The sequence below is a fragment of the Crinia signifera genome, chromosome 6 (genome assembly GCF_055691185.1).
Source record: "Crinia signifera chromosome 6, ASM5569118v1, whole genome shotgun sequence".
Lineage (NCBI taxonomy): Eukaryota > Metazoa > Chordata > Amphibia > Anura > Myobatrachidae > Crinia > Crinia signifera.
Genome location: NC_139222.1, coordinates 167,701,978 through 167,718,045, shown reverse-complemented (window position 1 = coordinate 167,718,045; position 16,068 = coordinate 167,701,978). Strand labels below are relative to the sequence as shown.

The 16,068-nt window shown below is 43.6% G+C and overlaps 1 protein-coding gene across 8 annotated transcripts in view; it reads left to right on the top strand.

Annotated features, from left to right (window-relative positions):
- The window catches only part of TMEM94 (transmembrane protein 94), a 45,385-nt gene extending 37,854 nt beyond the window's left edge, over positions 1-7,531 (top strand). For all 8 annotated transcript variants that reach the window (XM_083148022.1, XM_083148021.1, XM_083148014.1 and 5 more), the window contains 8 exons: positions 1,088-1,165; positions 1,549-1,634; positions 2,999-3,080; positions 4,716-4,864; positions 4,947-5,041; positions 5,124-5,217; positions 5,301-5,471; positions 6,840-7,531. In XM_083148022.1, the coding sequence (XP_083004148.1) occupies positions 1,088-1,165; positions 1,549-1,634; positions 2,999-3,080; positions 4,716-4,864; positions 4,947-5,041; positions 5,124-5,217; positions 5,301-5,471; positions 6,840-6,912 (828 nt within the window). In that variant the 3' untranslated portion in view covers positions 6,913-7,531. The remainder of the gene's footprint in view (positions 1-1,087; positions 1,166-1,548; positions 1,635-2,998; positions 3,081-4,715; positions 4,865-4,946; positions 5,042-5,123; positions 5,218-5,300; positions 5,472-6,839) is intronic.
- The last annotated feature ends 8,537 nt before the right edge of the window (positions 7,532-16,068 follow it).

Here is a 16,068-nt window from a genome sequence, read left to right as displayed (position 1 = left end):
AGGCAGGGAGACTTCCATCTCCCTGCCTGCCGCCGTCCTCAGGCTCCCTGCGGCGTCACCTCATACGCCGGATTGGCTGATACTCGCCGCGAGGGGCGGCGAGTATCAGTCACATTGAATACTATCTAAAGTGCCGTGGCGGAGAATCTCCAAACATGGAGAATCTCCGCAAAAACACGGCGAGTGCATGGCGAGCGAAAAAAACCGCTCGCCATGCACGGAGAATATTTTCATTGAATACTGCCCTTTGAGTGCCAAATTAATTTGTCTAAATAGATATGAAAATTACCAAGCAAATATTTGTATTCATCATAATGACCTGTAATGTTTACCTTTTACATAGGAAATCTTATCTTTCGCACATTTTTTATTTGAATTTATTTAAGAAATGTGAGCAACGCTGTCATTTTTAGTTCATATTTTGCACATCTCACAGAGATGTTTGCACTCAAAGGTGTAAACCTTATGGCAAGTGTATAGGAATATATGCAGCATGTACAGGAATATTTACCAGAACATTGTAATTGTATGTGTCTCTGAAGAACGATTGAGGATTTTGAGATTCTCAAAGTATGTTACCACTGTGCTAGGATTTTTGGAGCCTTATTTAGTTGATTGTTTCTACACTGTGGCCCTTATGTATGTTTATTTAACTATGCTTCTGTATTTGAATTGCCATGCATTTGTGTATGACAATTTTTCTACTTATTTGAGTCCTTACTAGTCTTGGGTAAGAGGGCTTCCGCTACCCATAAAGAGGTGTGGCTTGACTGCAATGCCCAAAACCCTAGCTTCTATGGACTACATCGGCTGCAGCCCATAGAAACTTTGAAGGGCTGTGCGAAAGGCAGAGGATTTAATTCCTACTAGAAGCATGCTCTCTAATTGCAGGCTGGCCATTATGGTGTGTACGCACTGTGCAATATGGTCGCTGAGTGGTTTTGGCTTATTGCTCAGCGACCATATTGCACAGTGTACATTTCTTTTCAGCGCACCCATAGGTAAAATCCTGCACTGACCTTACTCTGTCTTCTCTGCAGCTCATGTTTCTCTTTGTTGTGGTTTTTGTCATTTCTCTGCCATCTAGGCTCGTCATGCAATATACGGTATCAGGAAATGCTTTCTTTTCTTGCTGCAGTGCCAGCTGACACTTGTCATTGTGCAGGTGAGTACCATGAGATCGAAAAAGAGATTTGCTAAGGGTACACTTGTCAAGAAAGATATTGGCTAACTGCTAGAGGAAAGCATGTATCCAGGAGCCTCTACAGCACTAGTGACATTTATTGAAACCGTGTACTGTCTGTATTAGAAAATTCACAGGACTTCATGATCTTATGCAATGATGTGGTCACTAGATTTCCATTCACTGAAAATTGTTTTTTCCAACAATTAACTCTTTCATAATGACTTTCCTATGTAAGGAACGATTTACCAATATGGGTATTATACAAGATTATTGGAATAAAAGTATGTATATGAAAACTATAAGGAACCTAGATCTTGTTTGGGATTAATTATTTCGCCTTACTCCATTTTCTTTACCCTCAGTTTCTGTCTTGTTTGCTCCAACTACCTCCCTTCCTCAGCACTACGGATATTCTGTGGTTGTCCTGCTTCTGTTACCCGTTACTCAGGTGAGAACAACTTGGGTGCATGTGGCTGCAGTAATAAAATGTCTGGGACACAATAAAATGGTGTGATCCCCATTGCTTTGTACAATAATGCATAATAGATTTATTTTCAATATTTTTCTCCCCACCAACATTTTTTGTTTTGGGCTGCACTCTGTAGAAACCTTTTACCTCCTGTTTGTTATTTAGCGGAGATACTGGCAACAGAGCAGCGAAATCCTCTGCAGAATTTTATTAAATCCAACTGGAATTGAACTTGCTCACAGTAATAACTGCGTGTAAGAGTTTGGAGACTAATTCTGGCTGATCTATGTCTATTTAGATCTATTAATATCTAAATATGGTGTATTTCAATAGAGAACGTGGTTGGTAAAGAATATTTCTTACTAAACAGGCCAGGGCACCGCCTTTAAATTGTTTGTGTCCTAAGGAAAAATTATAGTGGAATTTTGTTGTCTGCTTTGTACAAGGAAATAACAGACAATAATTGGGATTATCTGCTAAAATAGACTGTCCTTGTCATAGTTGATGTGTAATATCATACTGTGCAGCAATATTTCTAATGCTGTAATCCCACATGCTTCTATGCGTTGTTCTCTATCACTATATTCTGAATGCTGACATCAATCACACTTCAAATACATACAGAAAAGTTGTCAGATTGGCACTAGCCGATGTTACATTCTGCTTACATACAATTGGTTTTCCCTCACACCCCAGCCACACTTCAAATGTGTTTTTTGCTGAAAGAAGTCTGTTCACCACTGACTGCGTGTTAACCCTTTTAGTGCCACGATCTCTGTGAGATGATTTTATTTTCAAGATCGAACAAAATATTTTCAAGACATCATTATAACTTAGTCATTTCCAATTTTCATTTTCTGTGAGAGATGTTAAAAATATCTGCTAAAAATGCCAGCATCACTCACATTTGTTATATAAATTAAAAAAATGTGTGTAAAAAAAATTATATTTCCTATATAAGGTAAACATTACAGGTCATTATGATAAATACAAATGTTTTCTTGCCAATTTTCACACCTATTTAGACACGTTCACTTGGCACTCAAAGGGTTAATACATTGGTTAGTAAAAGGTTGTTACTGTGGGTTGTCTGCTCTGAGAATATCTGTGATGAGAAGTTCCTTCTACTCCAAATAAAAAAGGGTTCCACTTTTCACAAACTGAGTAGTAACAACTGAGTTCTATTCCCATGGACTAGTACAATATCCTTTGATATTATGCAAAACAAAAAAGTTTTATATGACAATGCTATGCCATTTGATTGTACATTTGGTATTTTACACTTCGGTCATCAGTTATTTTAGTTTTTACTGTATTAACTTGATTTCATTAATGAATTGTAGTGTCTGCTTGCTTGGAAAGCCAGCTGACCACTCCATAATGACTGTAGCAACTGGAAAAAACCTCCATTCTATACCCAGAAAGGTAAATACAGACCATGTTAGCAGTAAAAACAACACACGCTCTACATTATACTGTATATGAAATATTGTTGCTTAAACTCATTAAAATGGCTATTAAATAACTGTTCCCTTAGTAAAATCCACACACCTATCTAGTAGAATGTTGCATCAAGCATCAACCACCACACATACACAATTAGTTGCTGTCTACACACAAGTGTGTGAACAAAGTGGCAATTGTTCTATTGGTTGGGAATTGTGCTGAGACATAGGGTGAAATTTAATAGGATGAGAGATTCAGAAAGTGAGAGATTTGGTAAGAAATCTACATTTTTTTTTTTAAGCGGCAATCATTTACAAACCAGTTTGATTTTGCAGTGTAAATGATTGCCGCGTAAAAAAACCCTGGAGATTTCTTACCAAATCTCTCACTTTCGGAATCTCTCATCCTATTACATTTCACCAATTATGTAAAGATTCCTATGACCTTCGCATTATGGGCTTGACTGAAGGGTGTAAACCAGGCATGTCCAAACTATGGCCCTCCAGCTGTTGTGAAACTACAAGTCCCATTATTCATTGCCACAGTTTTGCTATTAGGGAATGCTAAAACCATAGCAAGGCATGCTGGGATGTGTAGTTTTACAACAGCTGGAGGGCCACAGTTTGGACATGCCTGGTGTAAACAAAGCTGAGTGATTGTTTGTAATTGTAGATAAAAAGTCTGGACATTTCTATGGCGCAGGCATTACACAGAGGGTGGACACAAAGATGCTGGTGCGTTTAGGACAGACAGTATGAGAAACATGGCGGAAAAGTTATGGTCCTTCTTTGGTGGTCAATTTAAGTGAACAAAAAAATAAATCTGTCTCATGGGCGTGTCCTGGTTAGGTCTTTGGTGTGTCAGTGAAAGTGATGGCATTCTCAGATGCCCTGCCACAGCTACAGAGGCCATAGTCAGACTAAAATACTGCACCTGCTGTAGGGCTGGTACAAGTGCCAATGGCAGGGTCTAAAGAATCGAAATTGTAGCATGCAGAGATGCCTTAGGGGTCCACGACAAATTCAAATGCTATATGGTTCTAGGCAAAACCAATGCTTGTGGCTGCCAGACATATAAACTATGTGGACAAAGAGAAGTGAATCCTGTCTCTCACCACATAACTAAACGTAAGGATGACACAAACAAATATAATCTACTGAATTTTATTTATTTATCTAAATTTCTCATTAAGAAACCTCCTGCCATGAAAAAAATACAAATACTCTAGGGCACCAGGTTTTGAAAAACTTTGTGAACCACTGTTCTATTTAATAATTCATTTTTAAATTGGAGATCAGTTTGTCTATTTAAATAACTAGCTGACTTACTGCATACCTCCCAACTTCTGTGTTGGGAAAATAGGGACACTTGCCGCGCGAGCGCCCGAAAAGGGGGTGGGGCGTATGCAAATGAGGGTGCGGCTTATGCTAATTAGCCACAACCTCATTTTCATACGAGAATAGACGCTGTGCTGGTCTCCCAACTTCCACCCCCCACAGCGGGACAGGACCCGAAAATCGGGACTGTCCCGCTGTAATCGTGACAGTTGGGAGGTATGTTACTGGCATCTGATATGTGCATGGTATTGTGTGATGTCCATTTCTCCACTCTCAGACCCAGCACTATTTCCTGCTGTGTTTCCTGCTGAAGTTCCTCCCTTCCACCCTGTGCTGCTTGGCCTGCTTCTGGTTCTCTCTGCAGAGGTTTTGTGAAATTTCCTCCCACAGCAACACCACCAACTGTACTGGAATTGCAGTATACAGGTACAGGCTAGACTGTCAGCATCTGTATAACAGAGCACTCTTTGGATTTCCATTCTGATTGGTCATCTTACTTTATTGGCAGCAACTCTCCTGGGGCTCCAGACTGGTTTGGCTCATTTTCTGGGGCTTTGCTGCTAAGTCAAAAGTTTTGTGCTTGTCTCATTGTCCTGCATACAGGTGAGCAAACTCTGCAATCAGATTTGTGGCACTGATCTGGAAAGTTGTACTTTTAGAACTCTGATTTTTTTTTTCTTCCCAGTTTTTATCTCAGTCAGTCATGTCCATCGTTCAAAGCCACTGTGGAAGAGAAACCCTTTCAGTAATGTGTGGTGGAGTATTACTCTTCCGGTGCTGTGAGTATTTATTTCTTCTGTAGGAAATGAACATGTTCAGTTAATATTTGCTTGTCCCTCTAAATTATCATATTGTGTCCTAGGGTTCTAGCTCAAGGACTACAAACCGCTTTAGACCTGCATCTGTGGACAAATCCTGATGCACCTATCGCTTTCTACCTTTGGGACATACCCCTTCTGGCTTGGCTGCTGGGGCCACTCTCCCTATTTTTTGTCCTTATAATCAATGAAATTGTCAAGTTGCATGAGATCAGGTATGCCTAGAGGTTATGTTATTCAGTATATCTCATCCATTATTTGTTTCTTTGAAATTAGTTTCATTATTGTCTAAATTGATTTAGGGTTTGTTGTTGTTGTTGATAATAATAATAATAGTTTCTTATATATCGTATACATATTCCGCAGCACTTTACAGAGTATAGTTAACATTCACATCAGTCCCTGCCCCAGTGGAGCTTACAATCTATATTCCCTACCACATATACATGCACACACAGACATTCTAGGGTTAATTTTGTTGGAAACCAATTGACTTACCAGTATAATTTTGGATTGTGGGAGGAAACCAGAGGAAACCCACGCAAGCACGGGGAGAATATACACACTCTGCACATTTGGGGCCATGGTGGGTGGGAATCGAACCCATGACCTCAGTGCTGTGAGGCAGTAATGCTAACTATTACACCATCTGTGATGCACAATTAGCCTTCACAAAAATCAATACAGCTATAATTTTACTCCTTGCTGCTGTTTTCTGACAGTAAAACAAAGAGAAATGGTGACACCCACTGGCAAAAAATTACATAGCATGCACAAACTCACACAATATAAATTTTTAGATATTGGGATCTCTGTTCAGTATCAACAATCGGACGGAGAAGTTGACATATCCCTCTAAAAAAAGCTCAAAGAGAAAACATATAGTGCAACACTGTAGGAATAAATGGATAAGGGTTTATTTCAATAGTCCAGTCACAAGGGTGAAAGTATTGTGCGCATATCAAAGTAAGGGAATCCTCCCTCCAGTCAATAAGTCTTCCTTCTTTAATCCTAGAGATTGATAAAAGTGGATATGGTGCAATAAAAAATTGACATTTATTCAAACAACTCACATGGTACTCGAATTTTCAAGGCATAAAAAACCCCCAACAGGGGTGCTGGACACCAATTGGCACAAACTACACCGTTCCCAACATTCAAGGGGCTCCCGGTTCCTCCGTCCAAAGGGTCCGATCGGTAGTGGCGACAAGCTTAAGCACGCTTTCGGGCAAAGATGAGCCCTTCCTCAGAAGCGTAGTCGTCACCATCGAGCGGGGCCTTAATAAACCCCCTTCAATTAGAGTCCACAGGTGTTCCAGCCGGTATATTCCCCGCCGGAAATGACGTATCGCAAAGATGTACTTTGCGTGTCAAGGAGTCTTTCCTGTTGTGTTCCGGCCTGAGTGTTCCGCACAGGAAATGAAGAATCATATGGATGCGGCCTGCATAACGCAGATCCTTCCTGTCGGTGGACCATATATTGATTTCTATTTGGAACGCTGTTTTCTGACAGCACAAATCTTACTAATATGTACCAATTTCATATGGGTTATTCTCTTATGTGGTGTTTTGTTTGCTTTCAGGGCTCGAGTTCGGTACCAAAAACGACAGAAGCTTCAGTTTGAAACTAAACTTGGCATGAACTCTCCATTTTGATTTCTGTGAGGTATATTGGTACCTCCGTATCTGAAGAGGGGGAGGCAGGCAGACAGACCTGGTATTGCTTTAATCTCACTGTTTCTTTGTGGATTGATGCTGCTGATATTGTGATCAATATATCCCCAAATCCAGCTGTCACCACCAGTGCCTCCTTCCCCCACCTCCTGTGCCTCCACAGTCTCCCTGCCTGTTTACATACAATTAGCAGTTGGAGAAGCTCCATTCCATCAGTCTCTTCCCCTCTGCACTATTATATACTGAGTGAGAACTATCACTTTTTGTTTTGTACTTGAGGAACACCCCTCCCTGCCACATCCTGCTGGCTCAAAGCTATGTTAGTCTGTTGCTCTACTGCAGGCCTCTGTGCCATATGCATGGCTTAACTGGCATGGCATAGCTGATGTCTTTTGAACCACTGGAATGTGCCACAGCTTGTCAATGGGCACAGTATGGAAAATATATTGTTTTATCGTTGTATATTTTTTATGAAGAGATTTAGGGAAATGTAATTTGTATTAAAATGTGTAAATAAAATCTATGTAATTTAGAGTTTGGCTATCTGTAAAGATTGACCACAATATTGGTGTATTGATATTTATAAAGGGTATCTGACAAATTGCGGTTTGTTTTGTGTTATTATTGTTTTTTGTGTATGTGTGTATATACAGTTATGGAATGGCGCCTATATTTTGTAAATAATGTCCATAAATATGGTGGTCCTGTATTCGGTGAAGCAACCGGAGATATTCTTCCAATATTTTTATTTTTGTCCTTCAGCAAGTTTTTCCAGGCAGAAAATGCAGTGCAAAGAAACGTCCATATATATATTCTACTCATACAAGTAGGTCTCTTGTATGCGTAGAATATCAGCTTTGACATCATGAATTGTGTGAAATAGGGTGGTGCGTTTTTGAGGAGTGTTTAGTCCCTTAACATTCATTGAGGACAATGTTAGAAGCATATTTGAATTGAAAAGGATTGGAGTAAGTGCAGAAAGAAGAAAGAAAAGGTTTCAACTAGTCGCTGGGGAGATAGAGGAAGTGAGTTACCGGGTAGTTTTGTAGGGGGGAGGAACTGGGAGAGTGGGTCTCACGACCAGCGGAGAACAACACGCCCAGAGTTTAGGACCGCTGGGTCCAAATTGGGGCAGCCTGGGGAAAGGGCTGAGCCACCTCAAAGGGTAATTAGGTGAAAGATATAAAGGTAATTTTGCTGAAATAGAAACAGTACGTAAAAGATTGAATAAAGTAGAAAAACTTGTAAACACTGAAATGGAGGGTAACATCCCTCCCGTGGTATACGAACTTATGCACCTTGACCTCTATAGTATGGTCATCTAAATTTATATTGCCCTAAAGAGGCTAGATTATATAGCTTGCACAGACAGATATCTTACGAATATCATACAATTGTCAGCCGAACCGGATCTAGTGAGAAGACGTGCCATGGAGGAAGCGCTTAAGAAAGGAGGGGTAGAGAAGAAGATGAGGGGGGAGGGAGGAGAGCGAGAGAGAGAGAGAAATACAAAAATAAATAAATAAAAAAAAAAAAGGGGGAAAAAGAGGGGGAGGAGGGGTGATGTAAGGCTGTGGAAGAGGGCAAGGAAGGGAGGGCACGATACCAGGAGTCTTAATCTAGTGTTCGCAGGCTCAATATTTTCTGCAAGCTCGTTAGAAACATACATAATACAACACATGTATAATCAGGTCATCAGGGGGAATTATAGGAAATTACTCCGAAATTAGGATGAAAACTAGTATAACACTTATTCAAGTCATCTTAACATCGTAATAATGAACATTAGATTAACTATCAATATAGTTCCGGAGTTAAGCATTTGGAGAAGGATCAGTAGAAGGTCTCGATTCCTCTAAGTGTGCGAGAGAGTCTTTTTCTTCTTTAGGGTCGCGTATGACAATAGTCTTTCCATTTAGATCTACCAAGAGCTTGAATGGGAAACCCCAGCGGTAGCGGATTCCTCTTGAGCGTAAAACACTGGTTAAGTCCTTGAGTTCTCTCCTTTGAATTATAGTTGCAGGGGCCAGGTCCTGAAAAAACATAAGCTTAGAGCCCTCATAGAGGATGTGGGGCTTGTTCTGCGTTGGGACCAACACTCTTTCTTTGTCCTTGAAGCTGGAAAAGCGCATGATAACATCCCTGAGTGGGTCGCCATGTCTCAGTTTAGGCCGGAGGGCTCTGTGAGCGCTCTCTCGGGGCAATTGTTGAGACCCAAGGTCTGGTAAGATGTGCAAGAATAGGTTGTGTAGATAGGGCTCTAGTTCCATTGGAGAAACTGTTTCAGGGATATTATGGATACTAAGATTATTTCTCCTTTCCCTGTTCTCCAGATCTTCATTTTTAGTGCTGAGGTCGGCTAGGTCCTGGAAGACGTGGTCGAGATCCATCAATGTCTCATTTTGGGTTTTGTGAAGGGAGTCCTGCTTGGCTTCAAGTTTGGTTGTTCTAGCAGAAAGGGATGATAGGTCAGATTTAATGGATGAGATCGCCATGTTGAGTTTAGATTCCAGTGAATCCTTTAGATCCTCTATGAGGAATCGCAGGGCTAGAATATCATCTTTAGTTGATGGGGCGATGAGGGCCAGTCCTCTTTTTCTCCTTCGAGAGACATCAGGGGCCACAGCTTTACAGTGGGTAGTGAGAGTGGGAGAGAGTACCAGCACCCTAGAGGTTAAACTTGAACTGCCTCCCAGGCAGCCGGCTCCTCCCCTCCTCTACCCCGCCTCCAGGCCATTAAGCTCAGTTTTTTCGGGTGCTGACAGGAGCCAGATGCACCCACTAGAGGGGCTGCTATTTTAGCAGCCTAACTTAATTTTTTTTTTTTAACTTTACTTTTCTTTTACACTGACTGCTGCTGACTGAGCAGCAGAGATGGAGCCTGCACTGCTGCTCCATCACCCGGGTCCAGAGCTGCATCGACACTCGTTGGTGGAGACCTGCAGCGGCCCCCGGGCACTGGGGAGCCACAGCCTCCACCGGATGCTGGGGACCTGATAAGGTAAGCGCGGGAGTGCATGCATTGCGGCTGCAGCAGGTTTGTGGGCAGCGTCGCCAGGTATGCGGGGCCGCCCGGTGTGCGCCGGATCCCCGCAATTTTTACCGGCGCCACGTGGACACCTCCATGGGGGCCATTTGTCAGCAGGGGGAGAAGGCTCCCCCCACATCAGCCTCTCCACCCGGGGACAGTAGGCAGGGAACTGTGTTTATCACACAGAGAGTTCCCGCCACTGATATCCCTTCCTACCTGCCTGCGGCATGTAAGGAGGGACATGGGGGGAGCTCACAGCCACCCGGAGTTCCACTCCTTCACTGCCAGGTCACTTGGGCAAGTCCCCCTTGTATGCCTCCTGCGGGACACTGTACAGTATTGTGCTCCGGCCAGCCATAGCAGCTGCAGGAGCCTTGTGACATTATTGCATTGCCCTTGTACGTTGCCTGCATTGTTGTTAACACTTTAGCTGCCTGTCAGTTTAATTTGTGTTACGCTGTACTATATTGCCCTCCTGTATTGCTGATATGTAATACTGCCTGCGGCTATGTGGAGGGACACAGAGCTTATCAACCAGCCTGGCGTTCCACTCCTTCACTGCCAGGCCACCTGGGCTCCCCTGTACCTTTCCACCAGGAGTCAGGTTACAGACAGAGTTCAAGCTCTGGTCAGGGAGCTCAGTGCAGCTATCATTGCAACATTGTATGTATACTGTGGATTAACACTATATAGGCTGCCTGTCTATAACACTGCATTGTATATTACAAGCTTGCTGGGTAACACTGTCACTGCCTGTCAGAAGTATAATGTGTTATCTATTCTGTACTATATAGACTGCCTGTGTGTATCACTGCTTGTATATTACAAGCCTGCTGTGTAAACCTATCAATGCCTATCTCATTGCTATATATGCATTAACACTATCTCTGCTTGTCAGGGGTAAGCGTGTTATCTGTACCATATAGGCTTCCTGCCTATATCATTGCAATATATGCCTAGTACTAGCTTACTGGGCTTCGCCCTGCAATGTATGCATAGTACAAGCTTACGGTGTACTGTGTATAACAGGAGTATGCTGTGTTGGCGGTACCTTATAGACTACCTGCCTATTTTCTGGCATTGTATGCCTTGTATGCTTGTAGTATATTGTGTTAACTGTGCCTTTAGTTGCCGGTTCACAAGGCAATAATACTGCAATGTCTTCCAGGGATACCAGTCCCAGTGACTCTGGGGCTCCGGCGCTGATGTCTTGTACATCCTGTAATGCTGGCCTATGACCCCATGACTAGTACAGGACAGCTTATGCGCAAGCTGCTAAAATGCGTGGGCGATGCCCGCAGCTACAGACTCCTCTCAGGAGCCTGCTTGGGCCACGTTCTTTGCTCGGTTGACGGTGCAGCTAGTAGACAAGTTCTTATCTGCACCGCCCCTGCAACCTTGGACCAGCATCATCGCTAGGGGTTTCTGGGGATCTTGTCTCCAAACAAGATCCCCAGAAACGCCGTCCCCATCCTTGGCGGGTGTAGTCCCCCGCACAGTGGGAGCGCTCTGTACCCGCAGGAAGATGCGGGATACCCCCATTGTCCAGACTCCTCCGTAGGACACCTAGGATTAGGATTGTCTAGAGGGGGCCGTCGACGACGGTATTGACGATGGGGGCCCTGTGATAAGGGGAATCCCCCACCTCGTCTTGAGGTGCCGACCTTGGGCCTACGGCCACACCACCCTGAACACGCCCGAGCTTGTCTGATCTCTGTCGCTAAGTTCAGGCCTGATTAACACTTGGATTCTCAGCTCTCAAATAGGTCCTTACCTTAAACGACCCCGCTGAGCCGCCTAGACCTTTGGGTAACTCCCTAGGTGTATTCTGGGTTTATTCTGTAAATCAGTCAACTTGACTAAGGTCATCAGTTGGGAGATTCCTAACTGGAAGTTTAGCTTGCCATTAGCAGGTTCCCTTCCTTTTACCCCCTTCCACAGGAGGACAGAGTCCCCTGGGAGACTGTCCCTAAAGTGGAAACACTCCTGTCCCAGGCATCTGCTTGGGTGGCTAAGGCTTAAGTTGCATGAGCAACTTCTCTCGCGGCAGACACTGTATAAGGGGTGTCTGAGGAAACTCTGCTGCCTTCTATTGAGCATGACGTGACACTTTATCTGGGGGTGGCGGCTCTGGAAATTACGCCACTCACCTCCAGAGTGTCGCCTTCGGCCATAGCTGCACACCCATACCGGTGTCTGCGCTCTTGGAAAGCCTGACTCTTCTTATTCGGCAAGAAACAAATGGTGATAGTATCATGCACAGGATAAGGACATGGATATATACATATGTTTGAAAAAACAACTCAAGAAATAATTTTGTTGACAGAATACAACAATTGTAATGTTGGAGGTGCCCCCAGGAATCAAGTACCAGTATACTCAAAGAAGGAGAAACGGTGGTCCACAGGAGGTGGATAACCGTTCACGAAAGGGATTCCTTTTTGGAGGCACTCTTTTTAAATTGTTAGGAATGGTGTACAATGAGTAAATATAAAACTTTTTTAATTCCAATTATTCTAAGATAGTCATAACTCTGTAATATCACATGATAAATAATTTAACCATGAAGAGTTATTTAACATATAGACATATTTTTATTATTATTTTTTTTTTTTTAATTTTTTTAATTTTTTTTTTTTTTTAAATGTGAGCAAAAACGTAGCCACTGATATTGACCATGTATCAGTATCGGTAACAGTGGCGGTTAGTGGTGTTTTTTTTTTTTTTTTTTGAACAAACGTATAGGATTAATATTCAAATTAAATTAAAGTCCTCAAATAGGACAGCTGGTGACACGTCCAGAAGGTGTGACAAGTCTGTATGAATCACAATAAGAAATTTCAACATTTGATTAAGTAGGTATGTTACAGACAGTCACATCAATACCCATTGATGCTATTAATACCTACACTTTCGCTCTAAATTGACGCTTGATTACCATCAATGGGTATTGATGTGACTGTCTGTAACATACCTACTAAAAAAAAAAATGTAAAAAATAAAATAATAATAAAAACATATGTCTATATGTTAAATAACTCTTCATGGTTAAATTATTTATCATGTGATATTAGAGTTATATCTTAGAATAATTGGAATTAAAAGTTAAGTTTTATATTTACTCATGGTACACCATTCCTAACAATTTAAAAAGAGTGCCTCCAAAAAGGAATTCCTTTCGTGAACGGTTATCCACCTCCTGTGGACCACCGTTTCTCCTTCTTTGAGTACTCTTCTTATTCGGGCCAGAGCCAGGTATGGGGGCCGGGTTAGATACTGTTCGGCAGCAGATATCCCTTCTGGGGGATTGCCGTCTGTCTCTCTACAGGCCAGTGTCAGACATCTCTTCTCCCCCTGAGTGTCTGTCTGTACATGCCTGCATGGGGGCCCTGGGGTTGGTGGTATCGGCCTTCGCATTGGCAGAATAGGCTCAGTTCCATTCCCACGATCTACAGGGGAATATTCTCTCCAGGTGGTTGGGACCCTTCCACAATATCAGGGCCCAGAAGTTCTCCTGGTCTCCGACAGTGCCTCTCCCCCTTTCCTGGTGACTTTGGGATGGAACTCACTACTGGATCCACCAGTAGACACTCCTAGCCACGCCTGCTAGCCTCCGTGTTTGGGGGGGCGTTCACTTGTCAAGGGTCGGTCCAGGGTATCTGGACCACTCTGGAGGCCCAGCTCTCCATCATCGTCCTCGAACTGAGGACAGTCTTCAGGGCTCTGTGCCTGGCGGAACCCTGACTTAGGGGTCGCCCAGTGCAGGTTCAGTCGGACATTGCAACAAGGGTGGCTCATGTTAACCACCTGGGTGGCATTCGCTGTCAGCCAGCGAGGACAGAAGCATCCTGCATCTTTCAGGGGCTTAAGAAGAGGATCCCTGCTTGTTCTGCAATCTTTATCCTGGGAGTCCTAGCTTGGGTGGCGGATATCCCTTCCTCAGACCCTGGATGCCGGCGACTTGACCCTCCATCAGGAGGTATTTCAAATGCTGGTACCAGGATGGGGCCTAACTGAGGTGGCCTTGTTGCCCTCTCACCATAAACACAAATCTCCAGGTGCGGGTCCAGGTCTTATGACCCGGATCTTGCCTAGTGAACGCCCTGTCCGCCCCGTGGCCGTCCACACTGATGGTGCATTTCCACCATTCTTACTCCTCCTGCGAATGACTCGCAAGCTTATGCCGGAGGACGGCACGTTGATGGCGCATTTCCGCCATTCTTACTCCTCTTGTGAATGACTCGCAGGCTGATGCCGGGATGTAACATCGCATATGGAGGGCTTACTTTTCCTGGTGTCAAACTCTACGCTTCAAATTCCGGGACTTACTACCTGGCTAGGGTTCGGTCATTCTAGCAGAAGGGCCTGGAGGCTGGGTTGTGCTTATCTTTAAAGTTCCAAATTTTGGCCTTGTTCATCTTGCTCCGTCGACGGGTGGCCCAGTCAACGGATGTCTGCACATTCCTGCAGGGTGTCTTGCACATCCAACCTCCCTTTGTTCCCCGGTTGCCCCGTGGGATCTCTCTAGGCCTGTCGGCTTCAGGGCCCACCTTTTGTGCCCTTGCGGTTGGTGGACCGGTGTTGGCTCGTCTGGAAGATCATTTTCTGTCCTGTAAGTCCTTTATTATTGGTCTTTCAATATGTCCGGGCGGTTCTTCGTACCGTCCTCTCACCTACTTTAGGGTATGTCCAGCTTTCCTGTCATCCAGGACATTATTGTTCCGGCATTAAGTCAGTACGAGGTTTCTACTGCTTGGTTCTCCTTGGGTGAGGTCCGGCTTCTATGTGTGCCATTCTAGGCCGTTGCACTAGTTAGACTCTCTTTTTGATTCCCTTACCTCCTTTAAGCGCTCCCTCAAAACCCACTTTTTTCGACTAGCCTATCCCTCCTCCTAACCTCTTTTGATCCTCCTATCCTGCGTCCGTTCCTACTTATCCTATTGTATTTCGTTCGTCCACCCACCTATTTTTAGTATGTTAACTCTTATGAGCAGGGCCCTCCTTCCTCACGTACTCACCCTACCTCATTACCTCACCTGTGCTCCTGTCCTGTTCTTCCCTTCCTCTACTTCATCTTCAGTCTCCTTGACAATTTTGACACCTACAGTACTTCTGAACTGATGCTGATTTTAGTTCGACCAGCTATACCCCTATTTATACTGTATCTTTCAACACACCCTGTACGTTACCTTGTAATTTGTTTTTTTTGTTTGCTATGTACGGCGCTGCGGACACTTTGCGGCGCCTTATAAATAAACGTACAACTACTACTACTACTATCTCTTTGTACTCTATGGCTTTCAGATGAGAGGGTGGCCTGCCTCTATGCAAACTACTGCCCGCTGGATTCGCTCTGACAGGCATATTTGGACGCCTCCCTCCCAGTTCCGGCGGGGATTTGCTCACATTCCGCTAGGTCTGTGGGGGTGTCCCGGACTGTTAGGGGCGGGGCTACAGTTGACATTATCTATGCTGACACCACTTCTCCCCATGTGGGAAAGAGGCTATGCACTTCTTTGTTATTCATTGTTGATTCTAATATGATTGTTTGGCAGAGTGCAATGTATTGTTTCATGACAGTTGCAGATGTCTTTGCTCATACTCATAGCATCGATAGTGCTGTCCCTGGCTGTGGCATTTGCTGGCTCTGGGCTGCACAGGTGCTCTATTGCATGCTCAGTGGAGCCTGTCAGGCAGTGAGACATAGCGCATCAGCACTGTTTCCACTCCCCCACTTTGGCACCCGAATTGTTAATACAGCTCTGTGATACTGTTTCCTGTTCCACCTTGGTAGAGCGCCAGAGGAGGAAGAGCTATACTGACACAATCAGGACCACTGCAGTACATTTACTCCTTAGTGGCACTTACACCCTTTTAAAAATACCCTTGTTTTTTAGAAACTTTAATATAAAACTAAATTTTGAGGTAAGATTTTAACATCTGAATAAAATACATTTTTACCTTTTTCAGTTAACAGAATCACCTTCACTATAACATGTTTTAATTTAACCTTATCGTGGAGAGATTATTTATGGTTAAATTGTAAGTATTGGGTCATCACGATTAACATAGTATTTATTAATACAATCTTAAAAAACAGGAATGGT